This window comes from Sardina pilchardus, chromosome 9 (assembly GCF_963854185.1).
Source record: "Sardina pilchardus chromosome 9, fSarPil1.1, whole genome shotgun sequence".
NCBI classification, from domain to species: Eukaryota; Metazoa; Chordata; class Actinopteri; order Clupeiformes; family Clupeidae; genus Sardina; species Sardina pilchardus.
In genome coordinates, this window is record NC_085002.1 from 14,561,112 (window position 1) to 14,577,993 (window position 16,882).

At 46.5% G+C, this 16,882-nt stretch overlaps 1 protein-coding gene across 1 annotated transcript in view; it reads left to right on the forward strand.

Annotated features, from left to right (window-relative positions):
• Window positions 1–982: 982 nt before the first annotated feature.
• slc25a26 (solute carrier family 25 member 26) overlaps window positions 983–16,882 on the forward strand; it is a 52,126-nt gene continuing 36,226 nt past the window's right edge. The window contains exons 1-5 of the mRNA XM_062544956.1: window positions 983–1,148; window positions 3,062–3,218; window positions 4,340–4,449; window positions 12,939–13,043; window positions 13,397–13,444. Of these exons, the coding sequence (XP_062400940.1) occupies window positions 1,116–1,148; window positions 3,062–3,218; window positions 4,340–4,449; window positions 12,939–13,043; window positions 13,397–13,444 (453 nt within the window). The 5' untranslated portion in view covers window positions 983–1,115. The remainder of the gene's footprint in view (window positions 1,149–3,061; window positions 3,219–4,339; window positions 4,450–12,938; window positions 13,044–13,396; window positions 13,445–16,882) is intronic.

A 16,882-nucleotide genomic window follows, 5' to 3' on the forward strand; every position in this document is an offset into this window, starting at 1 on the left:
CCTTGTCTCTCTAGCACTCGACTTGAAAGAAAGCATTCTATCAAGGACGAGCTCTTGACTTTGAGAAACACCCATAGTCTACAACAGCAACCTGGGGTATTCTGATGAAATAGCTTAGGCAGTTGACTAACCTGGATAGTCCTATTCATGGGTTTCATCAGGTCCCTTTCCACAGGTGTATTAATCAAGCACCATGCAGTCTGCATTGATAATCAAGGTGCTTGATTTCATACACCTGTGGAAAGGGACCTGATGAAACCCATGAATAATGTAAAGTCAATAATAGAAGAGCACATAGCCTAGCTTCATTCTCCTACACTAAATGTGGAAGGGCTCTTCTACCGTTTCATTAAATCATAGGCTATTGAAATTGCCTAACCCACGGGTCAAATCCAATGTCAGCTGTTAGCTGCATGGGCATCTTCACTTTGATACTGAGAGAATAGTGTATCTCTGTGCACCGAAGAGTCTCTCTTTAAACCCTACATGCTAAAGGACACTGTGTAGACTAGAACAGTGAAATGGACAAAGTGTGCAATTGAGGAATTCGACATTGAGCACCTGACAGCAAGCTCAGCTGAGCTGACAGCAGCAGTAGCCTGAATAGTCTCATGGCAAAGTTTAAAGAATAAAAACATTGAATGGAATAAAACTGCTACTCTCCACAATTCAATTAGTCTTTCACCTTATGGTTCTAACAAAAGTCAAGGTGTATTGTTGACATTGATTATCGGCCTATTTATAGGTCTCTGCTCATAAAGGTGAGTAGCCTATATCTCCTAAGCCCTGTAAAGTTGAATACATTAGTCTTAAAACGTTATGTCCATTGCTTCAACATCACCAGTAACAAACTGTCTAATAATTTCTGCAGAAAGAAAATCTCCCAGGTTGCGGCGAGACAGGTAGAGCAAATCTGCAGAAGTTAAACCAACGCTACTGCGCAGTAGCCTACCCAGTCACATGACCACACCAGGAAGGGAATCTGAATCCAATATGGCAGCGTCCTTGATAAACATGTTTTTGCTGTTGTGAAGTGTCAGACATGAGTCGGTCATGCAAGTCGCCGTTACAGAGGAGGATTTAAAGCTGTCAAGATAGTAGTCTTCTAACACAAGATGGATAGAAGAGAATTCACCGCATCTCTTGTGGTAGTTTGCCATTTATGCCTAACCTTTACACGTAAACATTACCGAATGAATTATGCCAAACTTCACTTAATTCTGTCTTTAGTGCTGTCACATTTGCTTTGTCCATGACGAATCAGCCCCTTGATCATTAAGTATGATCATTGGAAGTCGTGGTGTTGTAGACAGTGCTTGTAATGAGAAGTTTGATGTCGTAGCGTGGGGACGTTTTTAACGTTAAACTTTGATTGGAAACGTTGTCATTGACACCCTGTAGCACATGCGATAATTAGCTTACGTGTGTACATAATATATAGGTCTATGTCCACGATAAACAATGCAAGGTTCAACTCTTTTTGACTGTAAAATTGTAAGCTATTCTAGTTTTGTTAAGCCCACCCAATCCAAAGCCTCTGTGTAACGTTTTAACACTAATGGGTAGCCTACAGTATAGCCTAGGCTACTGAAAGCAACGCCGAAAGCTCATGGTCAGTCCAAAGAGTCCAAAATCATCTGAAACACAACATATTTTATGCTGCATATGAATTAACCCAACGTTGTGCGCAGAGATGTTTGATTTGGGCATGATTTTAAAATAATAGGTTAAGTCTGATGAGGCAGTTTTGGTTAAAATATAATTTTCTTTTCACAATGCAAAGGCATATACTGTAGGGACATAAAGGTGCTATAACCAACACTGGTTAGCGTGCTTCATATGACACCCTTAAATGGTTCTTTACCATTTGGAAGAGTACATCAATGGAACCCCTAAGGGTTCTTTAAAGTCTGCATGGTTCTGTATAGCACCCCACGAACCCTTTTTAAAGAATGTATGGATAGGGATCATACTGTACATGAATGATCTATCTTAGACATACTGTATTGAGTGTGTCCAGGTGCAGTGTTGCCAGAATGGGTTGACTGAAATCCGCCCAATCACCCCGCCGCCTTCAGCAAAAAAACGCCTGATGACGTTTTTCTCATAGAGAACCATTGAACTTAAAATGTTATTTACCGGCCGACAGCTTATTTCCCCCCGCCGAACGATATTAAAGAAGCCCAATTGGGCGGGCACCTGCCCAATCTGGCAACACTGTCCAGGTGGGTGGAAAAAAATGAGAGAGAAGGGTCCTGAAGGTCACTCAGATGACCTCAGTAATCACACTGGTTTATAACATTGTTAGGCTACACAGCAGAGCCATAAAAAGGCCAAACAGATGCCATGTCTACAACTAAATAACCCTGCTTTATCGTTTTGACATGGAGTATTTTGTGGAAATAGCCACAATATAGAGATTACATTCACAAAAATAAATTCTGCAGGATAATTCAGCCTTAGGCCCATGCCCCACGGTGGGCGTCTGCTTTACTGCTTTTGGTTGTCTATTTACTTGTACTCTGCACAATGGCAATAAAGTTGAATGTAATCTAATCTAATCTCTTAGACCTATAGTATTAATGTGTATGAGAGTAGCTCTGTCCCTAAATCATGAATGGATAGTAGCGTAAGTCTACCAGGCATTACATGACTATACACTAGTCTACACTTGATCTACATTGAGTAGCATATTTAGCTACCTTGTAACATATCCAGATATACACATGTGTTTTATAGCATTGTTACATCCTACTGCCATTTTAATTGAAATATATGAAACACCCTTACTGTACATTTTGCCCTTACATTTTATAATATGAGAAAACTTGCAGGTAATAAATGCAGATATTTGTTTCCTATGTTAATTTTAGCATTTTGTAGTTAGTGACTTACTGTAACTAACTGTAGTGAATTTGAACGCATGAAATAGGCTAGTTCAAATTCAACTTGGCCTATGATACATTGCTGATTAAATGCATTATCAATTGCATCAAGTGTTTTCTGCTACAGTGATGCTATGCATTTCAAATGCGTCGTGCCTTTATTTTCTCCTACCCAGGCAGGTGGCTGTGCAGGGATGTGTGTCGACCTCACCCTCTTCCCCCTGGACACCATTAAGACCAGGCTGCAGAGCCAGCAGGGCTTCAACAAGGCCGGAGGCTTCCGAGGCATCTACGCAGGTGTCCCATCGGCAGCCATCGGCTCCTTCCCCAATGGTGAGCCAGTATCTCCCACTCCGGGCCTGTGGTCATTCACACCCATATATAGCCACCTGCGGACTGAATTGGAAATGTTGAAGTGTAGGCTGTTCAAACTGTGAAAACAAGTATTGAGGGTGTTATGGAATCGAGTTAGAAGAATCAAAGCTGTGCTAGCCATTCTATTTATTAGGGATATTTTACTGTCCTCGCTAAAAAGAAATAGGCTGATGTTATACTGTCAGATCAGAATTGGTTATCGTCCCTTTCTAAAGTAATCTCAAGGAGATTCTTTTTCAGGGTTTTCTATAGTTGCTTTTAGGTGTCTGTTTGGTGCGTGTGTATTAAATCTATCTACACTACTCTTCAGAATTACTGCCACCTTTGGTAAAATTGACTAAAAACAGGTATTAATAATCTTTTGTCGATTTATCCTAATCTTACAATGAACGATTTATCGTAATCTTACAATGAACATTTTGTATATAAGATTTTCTAGGGGTGCTGATTATTAAATATTTATTTCTTTATGAGTCCTATTTCTCAAAATAAGTTTCCTTCAGTGTTAGATTTTTCCTCATTGTTTTCATTGTGAGATTACAATAAATCTGATTATTTTTTTTTATTTTATATCTGTTTTTAGTTAACTTTAGCAGATGTGTCAATCATTCTGGAGGGTACTGCAAAAGGATTACGCAATATAGAGGTCAAATTTATGAGATGTCATCTACTATCTAAATATGGTAAAACAAAAAGTTTTTCCGTATACTCTTAGTGATGAATAATAAGATTAATCCAGACTCGGGTGTTAAAAAATTATTCAACGACTTACTTTCCTTGATCTTGTAAAAAACTAGACTTTACTTTTCAATTGTACACTATCATCCTCATCTGCAGTCCATTTGTTGCCCTTTTATGCATAAACCAGTCAGTAAGCATTATGCTGCTTTGATATCTGATCTCCAAGTCTTTTATTTGTGGATCTGCAGCCCAGTTAATCCATGGGAAACAGTGCAGATCTGTTTGAGTAGTGGCAGTGGACTGCAGGATTAAATAAGTGAGGGCTCCATGCCAGTCATTAATTGCTCCCTACAGCTTGAGTAATGGGCCCTAACCAGATTCGATGTGCTTGGTTTCAGCTGCAGCCTTCTTCGTCACCTACGAGAGCGTCAAGTCCCAGCTCGGGGTGGCCGTCCCGCCGCACATGGCACCTGTCACTCACATGCTGGCCGCCTCCCTCGGAGAAATAGTAGGTTGCTTTTGTCTTTGGCTTTGTCAAAAAAGATCTGGAGCATGCATGCATGCATGCAGCTGTGTCTGTTGGATCATGGATCTGTGTGTTTCTGTCTGTGTGTGTGAGAAAAGAAGAGTGTGTTTGTATGTGTTTGAGTGTGGGTTTCAAGACAAAGGCTGTCTGTGTGTGTGTAGAAGGGCCATAACCTCACTCACTTTCTCATCCGTTGCACATTTTGGGGTCCAGATGAACAATGCGCCTGTTTACATAATTGGCAGAAAAATTTCACGGACAAATATGCAAAAGATTAGAATGCGGTTTTGGCTCTGTGCTCTTGGTGCAGCTGGGTGACTCGAGGGCCACAGGCATCTCGACATTTCCCCGCCAGCTGGGTAAACAAGATCTCATTACTGCGTATTGACTTAGCTGTTTTCTCAGAGAGGTCCCAGACTTCTTCCATTTTGTCTGGGGATTTGGGCTTGAAAGCGGCAAGGAGCGGCACAATTTCCTCGGTTGGTACTGTCCTAATCACTCCTTGACCCAAGAATCCGGGCCCACGCACTTGCACAGGAAATGCAGAATAGCATGAGGCAGATGTGCTGGGAAGACAGCGGCCCATTCATGTGCTTGGGCCTTCTGTATTACTATGCTAAGTAGCTCGCCTCACTTCAAATGCTATCAGTGCAATCTGCACCCCATGCAGATGTTGTTTAGTCCTATTTTCACGCCTGTTTGGCCACTGTTCAGATGTAACTGTAAAGGCGGTCCAAATGGTTTCGCGTATTTTTTTTTTTTTGTGCTTGCAACCCCAAGTTCATCTTGACGTCTCTTTGATGCAAGAGAAATGGCCCGGGCCGAGCAAGTGCACTTTGAGTCGTCTGAGAGGCGCAGACTTGGGATGTCTGTTTCCCTCTGATGAATGGAAGAGGTGAGGGAGAGGCCAGCGCCATCTTTTAACCCTTCGCCCACCGCCAAGGATTTGTGCTCATCAAAAGGAAGGGGATTCCGCACGCCAGAGCCGTGGCTGATGCCCCGTGTGTTGTGGGCGCTTGTTACGCTCTTCAAAGACGATAATCCGGGAGCTCACTGCATGAAAGCTCTTCCCCTAGGCAGTCTAGAGGAGGAGACACAAACGCCTCTATTATGCAACCTTTTCTCTATTGTTGTACTCTTTTGTTTGCTAATGTATCTTCTGTCACCTACCTTCTGTTGTCAAAACTAGCCCAATACTGATGACGTATCACCATTTTGATAGACATGTTGGCCAGACCATTGCTGCTGACATTTATAGTAGATACTATAAATAATCTCTATTTTTGTAATTGGTTAATGTTGAGCTCGTTTTTTTTTTTTTTCTGTCTACCTTGCTACCTTGACAGAGGTGTTAGCAGGTGTAGCTTGATCTGCCGCTGCAATCCGTCTGACCCTGCCGTGGAGTCATGAACAGAGCAAAGCGAAGCTGAATGTATATCTTCGCCTAAGCTCCTGGCTTATGCTCCCCCTGTCATCCCTCTCCGACACTGACGATCACACTCACCCCGTAAGAAGACGTTCACATCACCTTGGCGTTTCACAGAGTTCATAAAAGTTCATGTTTTTCAAATGGGTTGGCAGGCGATGAGCTGCATGTTTATTGAATTTGGGGTGAAAGTCAGAGTACGAGCTTCATGTTTTTTCCGAAAGATGTGTTTACATAAATTATGCTGAATGTCTGCACCTCATGGACAGTGTTGCTACAAAATGAATTATGCGCCCTGAAAGGGCAACGACGAGGATTGGACAAAACTAAAACAGCAGGACACAAGTGATGCAGTAATTGTGAAAACAATATTTTGTATGCAAGTTGTTCATAAGAACCCACCTGTTGTTGGATTGAGACTCCTGTTGGCATCAGAGTTGGTGCTGGGGGCTATGATCGATGCGAGAGTCTAATTGCAAAATGTGGTCGGATCCACCATGTCAGTGTGGTCCCCCATCAGCAAGGGTGTCTGAAGGGAGGATTTGTGTGTCCCTTTGGACCAGTGTTGGATGAGACATGTCTCGTGTTGGCAGTGAAAAGGTCTCTCTCTCTGTATCTCTCTCTGTCTCTCTCTCTCTCTCTCTCTCTCTCTCTCTCTCTCTCTGTCTCTCTCTCTCGGCCTTGCTCACACTCTCAGTCTAGCCTGAAGACCTCACCCACACATGTCAGCTTTTGTCATTTTTGTGACAACAATTTTCAGGGAATGTCTTGCAGGAGCCAGTCGTGCAGAGCTCACTTGGGGCAGTATCACATTTCCGATGTTGTAATGTTAATGACTTGGGAAACCAAGGCCTGTACACTTGGGGGAAATTATGCATGTAATATATTAAATGAATGAAATGTTCAGCAAACACTGTTAAAGGTGACGTTAAGCAGATGAATGCCAAACAACTATAGTTTTTTTTTGTATTTGGTGCTTCATAAAATAGCGTTGGTGCGCCACAAAATAGGACAGTTGGCCTACAGTGCCTCCTCAAGAGGTGGAAGGATACACCTGCCAGAGTGAGAGTGAGAGCAGGAACCATATGGGTTTAAGCCGCTAAAGTGAGTGTTCTTCTCCTAAAGACCATAGCGGAGGGAGAGCAAGAGAGAGGGAGAGAGAGAGAGAGAGAGAGAGTTGGAGAGCTGAGCTGTTGTCATGCTGCCAGGGTCAAGCAGGCTCTTAGACAGCCATTATATCAGCTTTATCTTCATTCACATGCGCCCTAGTCTCTGTGCTGAAAGCTCATTTGTCAAGTTTGAGAGGCCCTGTTTTTTCTGTTCTTTTTTTTGTTGCATATATAAACCCTGTCTCCCATAGGATGTGCTTGGAAAATACAGTGTGACATGACAGGGCCGGGGTAACTGGCAGCCACTTAACTTGGCACAGCACATAATCCGCTGCAGCGGTGCAGAGAAGTGGCCGTTTGTGATTGATTGTGCGTCCCTAACTAGAGCTTTGGATTGGGCCCCGATTCTCACACAACCCGCCCCGCCCCAAACAGCCCCATCCCGTGCGCGCGGGCCGCCTTTCTATCACCTGCTATTAAATGCACTCAGGCGCGAGAAAAACAGAAATCGGAGCGTCCGATCGAAAATCCGCAGTGGCAGAATGGAAACGCTATCCACACGAGTCCTAAATGGAATTATTCATGGCCCCGGCGTCGAGGCTGTCACTTGCCCATATATTGCTCTGCGCCAGCTCTCACACAGATGGATTTTTTTTTTTGGTGTTGTTTGTTTATTTATTTGTTGGCTTGTTTCAGGTATGTGTTTTTGTGGCTAACCTCCCCTCCCTCCCCCCCCCCGCCACTCGCTCTGTCCATCCCTGTCCCCTTGTATGCTTTTCTTGCGGTGACCATGCCCTTGTATGACCCCTAAACTTATGAGCAAAGTCCTGTTACAGATGGAGGAAATGTGGGTGCTTATGAAGGCCTGGAAGTGATTACCTGTTGGAGATGCAGAGGGGCCCTTTGTCTGATGGGGTTGTGGCATCCCATGGGATGGACTACTGGGTGGGATGGTCCTCAGGTCATGGACAGTCTGGAATGTTCTATCGGTACACAGGCAGGGTATAATGAGAGCTCAGTGCACAGCTCCTGGCGCATATTGAAGTATGCTGATGTCTTGGAGAAGAATGCGATGTGAAGTCAAAATGAGATTTTACAAAGTCAAAAACAATATTTTATGACGGGGATATGTTTCGTTTTATGGGCGCTCCGTTGCAGACAACATGGGAGACTTGGGATCTTGGGCGACGTGCAATTTCCATAAATCACTCAAAGTGCAACGTTTTCCATTGTTACAGTCTGTTTGTAACCTAAACCAGTATGCCTCGGGTTTAACTCCAACGTGGTGTCCAGGACCACCCTCGAAATGAAATTACAAACGAGGGCCATGGCTGCTCACTCAGCCATGTGGAGACCTACAGTATTGCAAATCTGCAGTCTTCTGACAAACCCTAACGTTAATGCTACTCCGATTGTAGACGTGTTCACAAGAGTTGCCAAATTATTGCTCAGCTCCCCTAGCGTGTCTTGGGCATGCCATGGCTCAGTCCATTGGCTTGGACAGATGGGAACGGGGTGTATTGTATTGTGTAAATTGTCAGTAGAAGCACAGACAGATTTAAGTGTGTGCGTCTGTGTGTGTGTGTGTGTGTACATACATGTGCATGACTATGTTTTTCTTGAACGAAGGCCTTCTTATCTTTGGAATCTCCCTTGGCTATATATACAGTATATGGCAGCACGTTCTTTTTCCCCCTTGTCATTTTTTTGGGTGAGAAACAACGAGCCCATCAGTTCTGGATACACAGTAAACAGCAGGAATGGAGCGAGTGCGGAGCTCCCCTCTTAGCCTTACCACTAATTAACGCGTGGCGCTTCCAAATTGCCTGTAAATAAAGATGAATGGCGACGGAGATGGAGACGACGCTGCCAGGAAATTCATCATGCAATTAAGAGTGTGGGGGCCCCCCTTGTAAGTGCGCCAAGCAAAAGGGGAGAGCTGTCAGCGGGAGTCATGTGCATCTACGCAGTCGCGCCCGTCTCCAGAAGACGAGCAGGGGCGATGCAAACAGACAAGGCTTTTGTCAAGGGCCACTTAAACTCCCCCTCCTTTCCCCCGTGCCATGACATGTCATGTCTCCTGTAAACTAAGCAGCCTGCCTGCATGCCCTCCGTGATACCTACCCCCCCCCCCCCCCCCCTCCCCCACACACACACACACACACAAACACACACACACACACACACACACACACACACACACACACACACACACATCTCCAGTCTCCTCTCGCAAGCCAAGAAAAGGCTGGAGTTCAGGCCAAGTAGTGTCATCTTGGGTTTCTCGAGTTGTTTCTCAACCCATTATCGCTCGTGGCGCCCCAAACAATAACAGCCTTTTTCCCAAGTGCAATGTATCAGCTTAGCTATCACCATTTTGGTAATGATTTATTTATTTTGTTTTTGCGAAATGTGGTTTGTTGCTGACAAATGTCATAAGTGTCTTAAAATGTAGCTCTCCATTGTCACCCTGTAGCTCTCTAAAAGTTGTTGAAAGACTTGGTGTGTGTGTGTGTGTGTGTGTGTGTGTGTGTGTGTGTGTGTGTGTGTGTGTGTGTGTGCGTGCGCATGTACAGTATGCGTGCGTGTGTGCATGCATGTGTTACTGCTTATGAATGTGTAGATGTGTGTGTGTGAGTGTCTGTGTCTGCGTATGCATGCTCATGAGTGTGTCTACATTTTGTTCATGTGACATCCCCAACACACAAACCCTCCAGGTCTACTCCACACCGTAAAGAAAGACTTCATCGTGCTTTGTTCTTATACCTGGTAGCCATGTCCGTCCTTTTTTCAGAGTAAAGAGTATGAAACGTTGGGGCATGGCCCTTCTTGACACCTGCCTCCACACCCTGAGACTTCCACCATGTAGGAATCCCAGTCCACCCTCCTTCTAAAGTACTCCCACTATCCACTGCCGCTCGAACGTCTCGCTATGAGGGCTTCTCCTCAGTCGGTTTGTTCGTGGCGCGTACTCGGACTCCGAAATAAACAATGTCCGTCATTGATTTGATCTAATATCCCGGCCGCTTCCCTCTCACCAGCGAGCTGATGTGTGAGCGGTCCCTTGTGGACTCCTGGCCCCGCGATTCAATTAAAGGAGGAATTACTTGTCATATCCACTTTTCTTTCCATTAAGCGCCGTAATTTTGATCCTTTGGAGGATTGCAGGAAAGAGACACGATGCGCGATGTTTCATAAATGTTAACTCAGAAAAGCAACAGAGCAAATGAGATCTCGGAAATGGATCTTGTCAGGTCAGATCGCAGACAGATGGCAAGTCAGGTGCCACGGCTTACCACTGGGTGGCACTCTTGCTACATGGTAGTTGCACCAGTTCACCTCAGGTTGGGCTTGTTGGCCGTGCAAAATGGCTAGGTGAGATCTTTACCATCTAGATCTCATATGTCATATCAGCAGGCTGGAGGCCTGTTTTGGGGTGATGTATTTGTGTTTTTTGCTCCTCTCAACGGAATGATTTCCTCATCAGTCAGTTGCGTTACTGGTGGTTTTTGAATGTCATCATTCACCACTCCTTTCATGTTTTGGCCTGGGGGTGGTGAATTCACCATGCATCACCTCTATGATATATCTCCTTTAGTGAACACCTGCGAAGGCTTTGGTAAGTCATTAGTTTTGGCAGCAGTTCAACCGGCGGAGGCTCAAACCAACCTGTCTGTCATGTGTCCGGCTGTGCGGGAAAAGTAGCGTAAGTGATTGAGCGGAGCGTCAGCACCTGCTGGACCGGACTCTCACGTCTGACAGGCCACAGCGAGGACAAGAGCAAGACCGGCTAAAGAACACCCCCATGGAGTTCCACAGGGCACCAAAACACTTTTCTCCCCCAGCCCCCCTCAGCCCATCCGTGCTCTCCGAGCTTTGGTCCTGTCCTACAGTTAGCCTAGCAGCAGGGTCTCTCCTAGCCTCTCCCTTCTCTCTCCCCCACCCAGGGCCATCCCACCTATCCCCCATAGCCTCTCTCCGAGGGGCAGATTGATAGCGGCAGTGGTGCGTTTCAGGGGGGCCAAGCGGGGTGCCCCCCCGTTGGGGAGATTGCTCACCACCACCTCTGCCACCCAGCGCCACCCCCCCCAGCAGTCCGGCATTTCCGCTCCAGCGCGACATTAATGGGAAATAAAGTAGGTGGAGGCCCGCCTCAAGGGCACCTCGCCTCATGAGGCATGAAGCGCTCATAAATATTAATGGCGGAACAACAGTTGATAGTGCGTGCTTCCCGCGTCTGACATATCGCGGTGGTCGCGTTGGCATTTCGTTTCTACGGCGCTTGAGGAGGGGGGGAGTTGGAGAGAAGCGAGACGACGAGACACGGCGCCAGGAGTGATGGGACACGGTGGATGGCACTGACCTTTACCTTTTTATTCTCTTCTCTCTCTCTCTCTGATACTCTCTTTCTCTCACTCCATCTCTCTCTCTTTTTTTCTCTCTCTCTCTCTGTCTCTGTGTCTCTCTCTCTCTCTATGCCTCTCTCTATGTCTGTCTGTTAAGCCATCTCTCTATCCATCTCTCTCTCTCTCTCTCTGTTTAGCTATCTGTCTGTCCATCACTCTCTCACTGTCTCTCTCTGTCTCTCTCTCCTCCAACTCTCTTTCTGGGGAAGGTGATTAATAGCCATTTTGCCGGGAACAATCAGTGTGTAATGAACAGGCTGTTCTCACAAGGCACTGGCGTAAACAACTGGGTGAGCGTTGCCTCTCTGACAGCCCTGCTCAGGCGGTGGCTTAGACACGTGTCTTCATCTTATTGCAAACAAACCGTGCCAGCCAAAGTGGAGTTTCAGCAGAACGCCGCACAGAGAAGGCATTCAAGGCTGCATTCGCGACTGCCAGGAGTCTAACAAGGAGACACATTTGAACCACCTACTCGATAGCACCCACTGCATTATTACATTGGTCACAGGCAGGGGGTGGGAAATTCTGGCTTCAGAAAGTAGAGGTCCTACCACATGTTCGCTCCAGCCATTCACTAAATCTGCTGATTCTAAGTAACACGACGGCTTGAAAGGCAGGCAAATCAGGTTAAATGAAATCACCTGTGTTAAGAAGTGCTCAGGTAGAAGTTTTCCACCTCTGGCCAGAGGGCCATGGAAGGACGTCTGACACCATCTTTAAGTTTAAGCCACTCTTTTTTTCTTTCTCATGCCGGAGATGTCCACTTCAACCACCACCTCCATTGAGTTGAAGAGAAGCTATTGCAAGTGAGCTGAGTGTTACAGCGAGGGATAAGGGATTATTCATTTATTTAGTTTGTTATGTGTGGGTGTATATGTTTACGAGACACCTCCCACTGCCCATTATTTAGATTGTACATTTATAGGGAAATAAATTCCAAGCCATCTGTGAAACCTCACCTCCAGCCTCTATCTGTGAGCTTCTTCAACGTCGTAACCAAATATCCTTGTTTGCTCCACTTTAACCCTTTCTGGCGTTACACTTTTTTATTATAAGGCTCTCTAGAATGTTGAGGGAGCTCCCATTCACTTTGAACGGGCCTCTCAACGTTCTACCGGTCAGTTATTTTTGCATAATGACCGCTCCGAAGGTATAATGACCGCTGCCAATGGCAACGGGTTCACTCCGCTAGTTGTTGCGGAAGCCACGAAACGGTAGCCAAGTCATTGCTAAAGACACATTGAGATGAGTTTCTTTTCTCGTTTTGGCAAGTAGCCGTATAATAAGCGCGATAATGTATAGAACGCCGGTCATTATCTGAAAATAATTCCCTTCAGGACGAAGCAAAACCCCTCCGCTGCGCGTCGGGGTTCAGTTCATCCTGTCGGGAATTATTTTCCGATAATGACCGGTGTTCTATACATTATCCCTTACATATCCCCATCCCAGAGAGGTCCTCTCCAACCACCACCCTCTGTGTACCCTATATGTGTTGGCAAGGCCGACTCATGTCATGTGTTTTTATCACAGGTGGCCTGTCTGATTCGTGTGCCCACTGAGGTGGTGAAGCAAAGAACCCAGGCGTGCCCTTCCACCAACACGTATCAGGTGCTACTGGCGACACTCAGGCAGGAGGTAAGGCCACACACACACGCACACACACACACATACGTAGACAGAGTATTCATCTTCGATGCCATTTCAGTATTTCACCCAAAGGGTTAGTCCACCATTGGCCATGGGTAACCTTAGTTAAAAGCTACCTTCAAGAAATCAGGGTCAGCATGAGCTGTACCCTGCTGTACTGTACATGTGTTACATTGTCACCAATTACAGTGTTGTCCTGCAGCGAAAGTCTTTTTTCTGTAGACAGCTCTAGGTGTTTAAAGTCCATAGACACCCTTCACCTACAGCACAGTTCTCTGCAGTGCAGTTAGTCGTCCCTTTCCTCTGGACCCAATCTGATCCTTGCTTTTCTCATCTCACAGGGCGTGAAGGGTCTGTACCGAGGCTATGGCAGCACGGTTCTCAGAGAGGTAAGGCCACCTGTTTCCTCTGGCGCAGACATAACAGTTTGGCTCATCAGACATAACAACAAACAGATCAGCAGCGGCATAGTCAATAGACGTAAACATTAAGTAGGCTGCAGATGCCTGAGGAGTCTGGAGACGTCGTCCTCATGGTGCTTCGCGGCTTTTTATAGTCGAACTCTGAAACTCTGTCTAATGACCCTTAGCTCACGTCTTTTCAGATAGCGCAACATAATTTGTTTTGCTTGACTGCACCTCCCTCCTCAAGTGTCTCGTTGAGTGTATTGTTTGGTTTTATTGGAAATTCCTCTAATTAATTAAAGGAATTAGCGGCACAATAAATGAGGAACAAAGCAGCCAAAAGAAGGTGAAATAAAGCCAACACGGACTCCGTCCCCTTGACGAGGAGCCGGCCGGCTAATGGATGGCGCGCCTCTCGACCCTTTGATTAATTATCTGGCTCTTAATAGCACCTGCACGGCGTGATAATGCTTAATGAATTCTGTCAAAGAGCCGACTTTTCATTTATTTGCAGGAGAGCCCCCCCCCCTTCCCTCTGTCTCCCTCTCTCTCCCTCTCTCTCTCTCCGTTTTTTGTTCTCTCGCACTTTTGCACATTTCAGTAAAAGAAGTAGAGGGGAGGGGGTGGGGAATGTAAAGGAGTATATGAAGGTGACACCACTTCAGTTATTTTTTTTGGGGGGTGGGGGTAATGTAGTCCCACACCGCTGTGCTATCCTGTACTGATTTTCTGCCTCACTAAACAGATGTTATTCACACAAATTCCATCTGGACAGAGTGGAGGGGGGTCGAAGAAGAGGGGACAACAAGGCTCTCTGATTTCTCCGAGGGCTTCTGAATAGATGAATATATTTGAATGTGAGCGAAGAGCCCCTGCTGCATACTAAGAGTGTGCAAAGATAGGATGAGGGGGTATTGTCCACCCCAGCATCTCCCTGCCCCCCTATCCCCCCTCCCCTCCCTCACACCCCGCTCTACTCAGGATTGGACCTGACGTGTGTCAGGAAGGTAATTCGTTTCCTCGGCCCGCTATCTTATCCTGCCATGCGACGCTGCCAAGATAACTTTGTTTAGTAAAAATGCCAAACCCTCTGATCCCCAACCCCCCCCACCCCCCCCTTCCTGCACCACACCCCAACCTCATTCCCCCTCAGTCTCCCTCTGCACTGGGACCTCATGAATATACATGGTCAGCTAGACCCAATTACGAGCCTTCAGGAGGAATCACTGATGCGATATCACAGGACACGCTAACGTTTGGACTAATGGACAGGAGAGGGTGAGGATGAGGAGGAGGAGGAGGAGGAGGTCGAGAGCACCTGGAGTTCCGTAGAGGGGACAGGAGGGAGTGGGTTTTGTTGTGTACAAAATAACAAGCATGGCTTACCCGCTCGTAAAAAGGCTACACATGCAGAGGTGCAAGCTTGTCCTTGTCTGTAGTTTATGCTAGCAGGGCTGAGGTGATTTGTTTCATCACACCAGCCTCTGGAACGTGTTTTTACAGCACTTCATTTTTTACTTTTAAGTGCTGTTGGGAGATGTGTTTATTCATGCACTCAAGTTGTGAAGCCTTGTCTTTTCAGCCACTAGAGGGCACCAGAAGCATGCCATATTTCAGGTCTCTGTCAAGTCCTCTGCGTGTGCTCAGTTGTCAGTAACACTCGGCATCTAGCCCTTTTCACTTTGGCAGTTTTATCCCCCTTTCACCTATCATTCTTGCTGATATGAAATATCACCAGATTTATTTTGCATGTCTGCATCTCATCTCCTTTTCTGGCTGACGGCAAAGTGAAAGACTTTTGGAAAAGAGGGGGAGAGAGAGTGAGAGACTTTTGCCGTTGACAGTTTTGCACGTAGGTGTTTCATCCGCTTGGCTTCATAGTCGAGTGTGAGTGAGGGAAAAGACTGTGAGTGTGTGTGTATGGCCGATCTGAGTGATGGCACACGGAGATCAACTACTTTGCCCACGGCAGTGAGACACACACACACACACACACACACACACACACAGAACTGAGTACAAGCTCATGGGGGCCATATATCACTGTTTTCAGCCAAGAGAATAAGTGAGCAAGAGAAAATTGAGAGATAGAGGTGTGTGTGTGTGACAGAGAGAGAGAGAGAGAGGGCGATGGAGAGATTAGACGGATTGAATAAAGGGGGCATAAAATAGTGTGAGAGTGAGAGAGGCCTGTCGACGAACCAAGCCAGTGCAGTGATTAACTGTGGAGCAACAAGTCCACACCAACGTCTGCTTCACCTTCTGAGAATCAGCAATCATTTTCTTCTTTCTTTCTTTTTTTCAAATCCTCCAAGCAGATGGGATGAGTGAGAGAGGGGAAAGAGAGAGAGAGAGAGAGAGAGAGAGAGAGAAAGATGGAGAAAGAGAGAGTGAGAGAGGGAAAAGAAAAAGAAAGAAAGACTGGGTGAGTGAGAGAGAGAAAGAAAGATGGACAGAGAGAGTGTGAGAGGGGAGGTGAACTGGCAGCCTGAAGGAAAGCCGTTACAAAACACCCACAGCTGTCTCTCTTTCTCTCTTTCTCTCACTCTCTCTCTCACTCACACACACACACACACACACACACACACACACACACACACTCAGATTCTGATGTGTTTTCAGCTTATGAGGCTGGCGTACAGGGGAAAGATCCCCGGCTGGCAGGCCCCAGATGTGGGGTGAGTCCAACACAAACAGAGGTGTGTGCACGTGACCCCGGGGAGGGAGCCACCAGCGCGTGAGCGAGGGAGGGCGAGGGATCACGGCGTGTGTTTTGCCCATCTGGAAAAATAACACCGCAGGTCGAGCTCCCGTGCCCCTCTCTCCCTCTCTCCCTCTCTCTCTCTCTCTCTCTCTCTCTCTCTCTCTCTCTCTCTCTCTCTCTCTCTCTCTCTCCCTCTGTTTTCTTCTTCTTCTGCAATCCCACGTTCTCCGGGCTCTTGCTCCCTACTCCCTGCCCCCTGCCCCACTGGGTCTGGCCCACCCGAGTCCAATTTGTTGGACTGATCCCCCTGTTTGCTTTCCTGTTGCACATCGGTCACAGTGGATTGCACAGCCAACAGGTGGAACGCCCTACAAGTAGTGTTTGGATTTGAAAGGTGGGTGATCGGAAGGGACAACAACCCCCCCCCCCCCAACACACACACACACACACACACACACACACACACCACTACCACTACCATGACTCACCCCCCAACCCCCACCACTCCCTGAAGCTTCTGCCACAATGATAATCATCTGGGGGAAAGATAGCCTTCTGTGGGCTCCTTGAAGTGGAGGTGCTGTTGGATAGATGCCTTGTTCTACTCACCCTGGAGGTGGAACTGAGGAGAACGGCAGTGGTATCTCTCCGTGTGAGGCATGTGCTTTGCATGTTGCACCCTAGATATACGACTTTGAATATTTTCCGTAGCCAGTGAA